At 50.1% G+C, this 9,644-nt stretch overlaps 1 protein-coding gene across 1 annotated transcript; it reads right to left on the bottom strand.

Annotated features, from left to right (window-relative positions):
- Positions 1-1,071: 1,071 nt before the first annotated feature.
- Positions 1,072-8,769, bottom strand: Klk15 (kallikrein related peptidase 15). The gene is made up of 5 exons (XM_038313917.1): positions 8,730-8,769; positions 4,338-4,488; positions 3,207-3,490; positions 2,952-3,088; positions 1,072-1,224 (listed from the first exon to the last, which is right to left on the bottom strand). Exons 1-5 carry the CDS (start codon positions 8,767-8,769, stop codon positions 1,072-1,074), a joined length of 765 nt encoding a protein of 254 aa, XP_038169845.1.
- Positions 8,770-9,644: the final 875 nt, after the last annotated feature.

Below are 9,644 nucleotides of genomic sequence, written 5' to 3'. Positions count from 1 at the left end.
TCATTTCTCAGAATATGTCCTTTGACCTCCACACACATACAATAAAATACATGCAATAAAAATATTATTAGAAGTTGCAATGACAACCCCTCACTCAATCTAATCTGTCTATTTCAATGACCAAGATTAAGGGCTTCAACATTCAGTGATCCCAATAATAACATTTTGGGGTCTCTGAATCAGAAACTGGACTCCCATAGCCTTGATGGTAAAGTCATAAGTTTCAAACTTGAGACCTGGATACGATCAGCAAGGCAGCTCACAGTATCCAAGCCTGCACTGTATGTCACCAACATGGCCAAGGTATCCGAGCCTACACTGTATGCCATCAACGAGGCCGAGGGAGAGGGAGTGCTGGTCTTGTTGCCTTGACCACCAGAAAGCCTAGAACTAACTAACCAAAAGCTCTTGGAAATCTAGTGTGTTGGGTCTTCTCACTGGAATGTGCAGTTCAAGAGTGTGGACAGAGTGGCAGACACTGCTCTGATCTCTTAAGATGAATGATTCATTTAATCTTCACAGACACCCTAGGAGACAAGTGTTATGGTGACCCATTTCACAGATGGTAAAACCAAGAATGAGTGAGGTCAGGCCCCTGATCCAATCAACATCCCACATCTGGTCCAAATGAGTAAAGTCATACCTGAAGTGTTGTTCTGTCACCTAGGGAAAGGGACTCTGGGTGCCATGGAACTGTAGACTTTGTATCCTAGCCCCCCACCCATTTCCCATCATACTGTAAAGAGAGAAAGTCACATCCGAAAGGGAAGGTTGAATCAACACTATTTTTTTGAGACAGGGTTTCTGTGTATAGTCACTCTGTAGACCAGGCTGGCCTTGGACTTAGAGATCCACCTGCCTCTGCCTCCCTAGTGCTGGGAAAACACTGTTTTCTTGGTGTTAAGCAGGTGACCTCGGGGGAGGGGGAGGCCCTGGCTAACTGTGTATGTCAGTGTATGGAGGGGCTCAGCTCTGTCTCAGGTAGGAATGGGGCGGCTGGCCAGCTATGGCATTCTTGGTGAGGGTCCTAGGCAGTCGGTCAGTGAGGACCTAGTGGGTGGTCCCAACGAGTCAGTTCCTTTTCATGTTTTCCCGGATCCACTCCAAGTAGCTGCAGACTTTGGTGTAGACGCCAGGCTTGGTGGTAGTATCACAGGGGACGTCACCCCAGGACACGATGCCCTGCAGGGCACCCCTGCAGACCAGAGGTCCTCCGGAATCGCCCTGTGGGGGCATAGGAAGGCTTTCCTCAGTATTTCATCCATGTAGTGAGAGGATGAACACATCAACTTCGCAAGTGCTTGGGTTACAGGTGTGCACGGCCATGCATGGTGCACACGGTGCTGCAGCTGGAGCCGAAGCTTTGTGCATGCTAGATTACCAACAGAGTCACTCCCCACCACTGTCAACCTTATTCCCACTAACCACTGTTACCCATCTCAATGAAGCCCCAAACCAACCTCACCCTAGGAAACTCCAACATTACCCCAAACCCATCCAAGCCTACTCTGACTCAACACAACCCAAGAGAGCCAACCCCTGCCCCCAGCTCTGTTTTGCACTATCCAGCCCCATGGATGGCACTAAGCTCAAGTTAGATTCCATCCACTCCATACATCTTCCCCATTCAAAATCAAACTGAACCTGTGCTCACCAAACTCAATCCAATCCCAATCTTTGCACTTTTCTCACCCCTCCCCTGAACTCACACCATCCCATGCCAACCCCAATATACTTCCCATCCTGAGTCAAAACAAATTCACTTCCCTTCTTAGATCCGTTCTGTGCTTCCCCAAACCATCTACTCCTCCCCATGTCCACATGTCTAACCCCCTTTCCAGTCTCACCATGATTCTAACTGCTCCTGGAACTCCATCCCATACCTAAACTAAGCATTGTCTCTGGTCCAAGGCAAAGAAAATTAAAGCAATCCTGCTTGTCTTATTCTGTCTTAATCAGCTTCAGCTGCCAATTTGACACAGTCTAGGATCATCTGAGGGGTCTCAACTGAGAGGGTGCCATGTTGAGCACATCTGTAGGAAGTTGTCTTCATTGTTGGTCAATGTAGGAGGATCCAGCTCACTGTGAGTGGCACCATCCCCTAGGCAAACGGGACTTGGCTGTAGGCCATGGCTCAGCAATTAAGATCACTGACTGCTCTTGCATAGGACCCAGCATCCACAAGGCAGTTCACAACTGTTTGTAATTTCTTTTTTTTTTTTTGAAAATATTTATTTATTATGTATACAATATTCTGTCTCTATGTCTGCAGGCCAGAAGAGGGCACCAGACCTCATTACAGATGGTTGTGAGCCACCATGTGGTTGCTGGGAATTGAACTCAGGACCTTAGGAAGAGCAGGCAGTGCTCTTAACCACTGAGCCATCTATCCAGCCCCCTGTTTGTAATTTCTATCCCAAGGCACCCTTCTGGTTTCCATGTGCACTACACTATGTGGTGCACAGACATACAACAACAGAAGAAGAAGAAGAAGAAGAAGAAGAAGAAGAAGAAGAAGAAGAAGAAGAAGAAGAAGAAGAGGAGGAGGAGGAGGAGGAGGAGGAGGAGGAGGAGGAGGAGGAGGAGGAGGAGGAGGAGGAGGAGGAGGAGGAGGAGGAGGAAGAAGAAGAAGAAGAAGAAGAAGAAGAAGAAGAAGAAGAAGAAGAAGAAGAAAGCCAGCTGAACAAGAGCCAGTGATCAAGCCAGTAAGCAGCATCCTTCCATGGATTCTGCTTTAGCTTCACATCTGATTGCTGCCCTGCCTTCCCTCAGTGATGGACTGTGAGTTTGTAAGCTAAAGAAACTCTTTCCTTCCCAGGTTGCTTTTGGTCAGAGTATTTTGCTATGGTAACAGGAAAGCAAACTAGGATACTTCCTACCTCCCCTTCTTCTCCCCATCTTTCCACCCCCCTCCTCTACCCCTGTGCATCTTTACCCCACTTGGTTCTGACCTCACAGGAGTCCGTGCCACCGCCCTCGACACCAGCACACACCATGGTGGGCAACACTCGACCTGGGTAGTCCTTGTTGCAAGATGCCTCGGAGATAATACTGATGTTGGCACAATGCAACGTATCCGGGAGTCTCACTGAGAAGGACAGGTGGCTTTGAGTTTAATCTCTCCTTTGGTCCCTGAGCCTCCACCCAAGAACCCTGGAGGACAGTGTTGCTGGGATTCCTAGATCCAGCCCCATTCTTCCACGCACCTTGTGGCTTGTGACTCCCTGTGGTTCCAGGCTTGTTGTCTGACAATAGGCCCCAGCCTGACACCACACAGTCCTCGCCGGGAAATGGGCAACGTGTGGGCAGAGGCACAGGACGCACCTGCCGTGATAGCCGGGCAGGCTGGAGAAGTCGCAGCAACATAATGTCATGCCGATGGGTGCGAGCCTCATAGCCCGGATGTGGGATGATTCGAGCGACGGACCGCACTTGCTCTGGGCCATCGCGCTTGCGAAGGTTGTGCTCGCCCAGCCGGACTCTGATGAAGCTGGGTGGGCCAGCAGTTACCGGAAAGGAGTAGACAAAGGGGTCAAAGAGTTGACAACCTGCGATTATCTGACCCGTTGAAAATCCTCAACAATCTCTTTTCCTTTTCTCGAGTTTTGGAAGCCAAAATGGTTCCAGCCATGACCCCTCAAGAACCCACAAGTTTCAGGGTGCATGCCTTTAACCCTAACACTTGGGAGGAAGAGGAAGGAACATTTTTGTAAGTTTTGGACCAGCTTGGTCTACACAGTGAGTTCTAGATCAACCTGGGCTACGCAGTGGGACTTTCTTCTCTCTCAAACAAAACAAAACAAAACAAAAACAAAAACCAGACAAACTAAGCAGGAGTCCCAAGTCAGGCACACACGCACAACTCAGTGCCAGATCTTCCCCTTCCTTCTTCAGAATAGAAAATTCCCACCCGCTTGACCTCTCTCCCATCAAGGGCCCCAAAGATGGGACCTCTGCAGCCTTCTCTTTGCCCTTTAGAGGGGTAGAATCCATACCCCTTCCCACCAGGGCCTTCGCCTCGAGGTTCCCCATCCCTTAAGAACCAAGAACTTAGGTTACTTCCCCACCCAAGCCCAGCAGTCCATATACCCCAAACCTAGAAGCTTCAGGTCATAGCCACCCACAGGACCCGCCATACCCTGCCTTTGTACCCCAAACCTAAAAGCTTCAGGTCATAGCCACCCACAGGACCCGCCATACCCTGCCTTTGTACTCTAAACCTAGAAGCTTCAGGTCATAGGCACCCACAGGACCCGCCATACCCTGCCTTTGTACCCCAAACCTAGAAGCTTCAGGTCATAGGCACCCACAGGACCCGCCATACCCTGCCTTTGTACCGGGTTTGGCAGTGGGCAGCAGTCAACACCCAGTGTGGGGAGATGAGGAAGGCACCACAATTGAAACGGCCACGCTCGAAGAGGGCCACTTGCCATGGCTGTGAATGGGGCACACACTCCTCGCCCTCTAGTACCTTGTCACCGTCCTGAGCTGTGGAGAGACACAGAAGATCTCTGCATGAGCCCCTCCTTTGCAGCATCCCTACCTGCAACTCTCGCTATCTTCACTTCCTGCTTCACCCAGACCCTCCTCCTTTTGTTCGTTAAGAAATCCCTCTTTGGGTCTGGAGAGATGGCTCAGCGGTTAAGAGCATTGCCTGCTCTTCCAAAGGTCTTGAGTTCAATTCCCAGCAACCACATGGTGGCTCACAACCATCTGTAATGAGGTCTGCTGCCCTCTTCTGGCCTTTAGGCATACACGCAGACAGAATAATAAATAAATAAATACTTTTTTTTTTTTTTTTAAAAAAAGAGAATCTTAAAAAAAAAAAAGGAAATCCCTCCTTTAATCCCAGCACTCCAGAGGCAGAAGCAGGCAGATCGTTGAGTTCGAGACCACCCTGGTCTACAGAGTGAGTTCCAGGACAGCCACGGAAACACACAGAAACCCTGTCTCAGAAAATAAAAAAAGGAAAAAAGAAAAAAAAAAAGAAATTCCTGCTTAGGGCTGGAGGTGGCTCCCTGGGTAAAGTGCTTGCTGCATGAGGACCCGAGTTTGGATACTCAACACCACATAAAAGCCAGGTGTGGTAGCCATTCCAGCAGCCCCAGTGCTGGAGTTGGGCAGGGGAGACAGGCTGGTCCCAGGGCTTGCTGACTAGCTAGTGTAAGGGTGAGATCTGTGAGACACAAAGAAGAGAAAAGATGGAGGGCTATAGAGTTGGCTCAGTAGTGAAGAGCTCATGCTGCTTTTGCAGAGAACCTAAGTTCAAATTCTAGCACCAACATGGATGCCCACAACTGCCTACAACTCCAGTTCCGGGAGACTTTCTTCTGGCTTCTGGGGACACCTTCTCTCTCTCTCTCTCTCTCTCTCTCTCTCTCTCTCTCTCATACACACACACACACACACACACACACACACACACACACACGTAAAGAAAATAACTAAAGCAAAAAGAAATACGTAAGGAGAAGGGATGGAGAAAGACACTCAGTGTTAACCTCTGCTTCTCCACACATTGCACAGGTGAGTATACATGCATATTACACACACACACACACACAACACACACACACATACACACACATCTCCTCACACTGCACAGGTGAGAGTATACATGCATATTACAAACACACACACGCACAGACACACACATCTTGAAGCTGTGCATCTGGTTTTGACAGTTGCTGTCTGTACTTGCCATGAGGCGTTGACTCCTGTGTTTGCATGTCCATGTATGCATAGGCGCACACATGTGCGTGTAGACCAGAGAACAATCTCCAGTGCCATTCCTCAGGCATGCACACCTTGATTACGAGACTGGATTATTTTCACTGAACCTGGGGCTCTCTGACTTTGCTAGGCTGGCTGGCCAGCGAGCCTCAGGAACCCACTGTGTCTTCCCTCACCCAGTGCTGCCTTACATACATGGCTTGTGACACAGGTTCTGAGGCTCAAGCTCAGGTCGCCACACTTGCATAGCAAGTAGCTCACGGACCGAGCTGTCTTCCCAGTCAGACGTTGATCTCTTGGTGCTTGTTTTCCATGAAGATAAGAGGGGCCTATGGGTGCCTTTGTGGGTGCCCATGTATGTGTGTGCTTGTACCTGTGTGTTTTAAGGCAGGGTCTCACTCTGTTGCATAGCCTGGCTTGAAACTTACATTGTAACCATGGTGGTCTGAACACATGGCAGCACTCTCTCTTAATTAAGTCTTTCAGGTCCTGGGATTATAGTCATGCGCATTTGTTACTTTAAACAAAGGACACCCATTTATTTTGGGGGATGTCCATGTGGCTGTTCAGGTTCCTGACACAGGTATGGCCAAAGTATGGCAGACATATGCCAGACCTAGTTACAACAGCCAACATCAAAACCACGATGTAAAGGCTGGAAACACGACTCAGCTGGTAAGTCCTGGCCTTGTGAGAGAGAAGGCCCACTCTCAGTCCATAGGATCCAGGTAAAAAGTCAGGCACGGTGGGGCATGCTTGTCACTCCAGTGCCTGGAGTCAGTGGGATCCCTGGAGCTCTCCGGTCAGCCAGCACGGCCTAACAGCATTTGAAAAGTTCTGTGTTAAAGAATTAAAGTGGGACTGGAGAGATTCACTAGTTAAGAGCACTGACTACTCTTCCAGAGGACCCAGTTTTAATTTCCATTTAATTTCCACGGCTTTCACGACTCTAGTTCCAGGAGATTTGATGGCCCCTTTTGATCAGGCACCAGGCACGCACAAGGTGCACATAAATGAATGCAGACAAAACACTCCTCCATGTAAAATCATAAAATAAAACAAGGTGGCCCATGCCTGAGGAATGAGCCGATATTGACCTCTGGTATCCACAATCAGGGGCTCACAGTGTAAAGATGTTCATACCTACAAGTCATTCTGTAGAACTCAGAGACCCACCTGCAGGGTCATTACTCAGACATGGACAGGCCCCACCAACCTAGACCACATTCAGAAGCCACCAGATGTAGCACTGAGATTTCATGGTCAAAGCAGGAGAGACAGAGGAGACGGGATCACTGGTGTCTAAGGTCAGTCTCTGAAGTTCACAAGGGGAGACCCGGCTCATGCTTCTGAATGGCAAGACACACATGCACACACATACACACACACACGAGAGAGAGAGAGAGAGAGAGAGAGAGAGAGAGAGAGAGAGAGAGACAGAGAGAGACAGAGAGACAGACAGACAGAGACAGAGAGACAGAGACAGAGACAGAAAGACAGAGAGAGAGACAGACACACACACACACAGAAAGATAGAGAGAGAGAGAGAGAGAGAGAGAGAGAGAGAGAGAGAGAGAGAACGGCACCACATATAATGACATAATTTGAGACATTTGAAGCTACAGTTCCTTATGCTGAGCCACGTGGCCGCCCCACTCCTCCAAGGTCAAGACCATGACAGACACCCAACTCTTGGCTGTGTTACAACCAAGCCAAATGTCCACACTTCACCCTCTGTCCTCCAAGGTCAGGAACAGGGCCAAAGGGCCTGGGAGGCTGTGGGAATGCGGATGTGGCAGGAGAGGGGCTTAGCAGAGGAAGGGTGAGGTGGCCTTGAGGAGGACAGCACTGGCTGAGCAGCTGGGCATCGGGCTGCTCCCGGCCAGTCCCAGCTGGAGGAGGACAGCAGGGGCAGAGCACAGGGAGAGCCCAAGGGGAGACTTGCCTGCCACGGGGCAGGGCTGAGAGCCCTGGGCAGAGGTCATGTGGGGAGCAGGAGGATTGTTAATGGACACCCCTTCCAATTTCTCCAGGGCAGGAAGCATCAGGTTACACAGAAAATTTCCACAAGATGTAGTAGAGGTTGGTCTGGGGTTGGCCTGTCACCCAGGGTGACCTTGGTTTGGTGGCCACCCCTGCTTCCAACCTGCTCCCTGGTAAGTGAAGGCAGTAGTGGTTCTTTCCTTCCACTGTGTGGGTCTCAAGCTCAGCTCTCAGACTTGACAGCATTCCCATGGGTGCCAGCTCACCAGACCCGAGCTCATCTGGGGGATGGATTTTCTCACTGAATGTAGAGTTTACAGATTGGTGGGACTGGATGGTAGCCAGCCCATGGATCCCCATCTCCACTCACAGCTCTGGGATTTTATAGGCATACTCCTGGTTTTTCATGTGGGTACTGGGGATCTTAACTCAGATCCTCATGATTCCACAGAAAGCACTTTATCCACGGGGCCATTTCGGCATGCCCTCTGCCTTACGTGGTCATTATGTGCGAATGCTCTGTGCCCTGCCTGGAGTGTCCAAATTGTCCCGTCATGCTCACACCTCATGGAACCTTACACTGAGTTTTTATAGAGGACAGTTGCCTCCATCCTATGGGTGGGAAACCAGGGTTGCAGAGTTGGGGAACTGGTATCCACAGGATTCAAATCTAGATCCTCTTCATGTCTTAACCAGCCTGATTGTTTGTCCTACGTGATGTAGTTAGGACTTCATGGTGACCGTCACAGGTCGAAAGTACTCGAGCCCCACAGAAGTAAGACAGTTTCCCCAAGGCTACACAGCAATAAGGAATGTCTTGGAACTCAGGTACAAGGATTCAGGTGGCTCAGCACCTCCAGACCTTCTGATGACTCATTCGGGGACATTTGGCAGGTGACTCAGGTGGGGTGTCTCTGGGTAAAGTATGGACTAGCAGGTCCTAGGTTGCAGAAACTCTGGGGAAGGGGGCACCCCCATTTCATCAGACCAGCACCAACTCTGGTGTCCCTCACCTGCAGACACGAGCAAGACGAAAGCAAGGAGAAACCACATTGTGGAGGAGGGTCCTGGGCTTGGAGACCTGGTGGCAGGGAGGACGACAAAAACTGGGGTAAGGCTGGATCCATCTGTCCCCATCACTATTCCTGCAGAGAGAAATGCCTCCCTGTGTGTGACATACTTTTCTCTGTCTTTTGTGATAGTGTCTTCCTATATATCCTAGGCTGGCCTCAAACTCATGGTCCTCCAGCTTCAGCCTCCCGACTGTCAAGATGACAGATATATGGCACTATGCTAGCCTAAGAAACTACTTTACCTCCCTGTCCCCCATCTCCTGCAGCATCCACCCGTGCTCTTCCCTGCCTCCCATCTCCTGCAACATTTACCCGTGCTCTTTCCTGCGTTTCATCTCCTGCAGCATGTCCACCTATGCTCTTCCCTGTATCCCATCTCCCCCAGCGTCCACCCGTGCTCCTTCCTGGTGCCTATCTCGGTGGGGTCCTCTGTTCCTTTCAGCATTGAAGACCCCAGCATTATCCAATAACCCCTGGCTCTCTCATCCCCATGGCTCCAGATCAGTACTCTATCCGGGTTCCCATGGGAACTCTCGGGTCCCCTTAAGTCTAGTACGCCTGTAGTCTGTGCCGTACCCTGTACACAAAGCTCTAGAGAGCTAAGCTCCCTTCCTCCTTCCCTCCACTCTTCCCTTCTTTCTTTCTTTCCTCTGGGGTTCCAAGGCCTGACCTATGCAGGCTACCTGCACCAAGCCATGCCCCTTGATCCTCACTGGTGAATTCTAGGAATGCACACCACTAAGCCACATACCCACCTCTTCTTTTACTATTCATTCGGAGACAGGGTTTCGCTAAGTTTCGCAGGCTAGTCTTGAATTCTCCATTCTCACACCTTAGCCTCTCAAGAGATGAATG

The sequence above is a fragment of the Arvicola amphibius genome, chromosome 12 (assembly GCF_903992535.2).
Source record: "Arvicola amphibius chromosome 12, mArvAmp1.2, whole genome shotgun sequence".
NCBI lineage: Eukaryota > Metazoa > Chordata > Mammalia > Rodentia > Cricetidae > Arvicola > Arvicola amphibius.
Note: the sequence above shows the minus strand (reverse complement) of the source record. Positions and strands in the feature narration are given on the sequence as shown.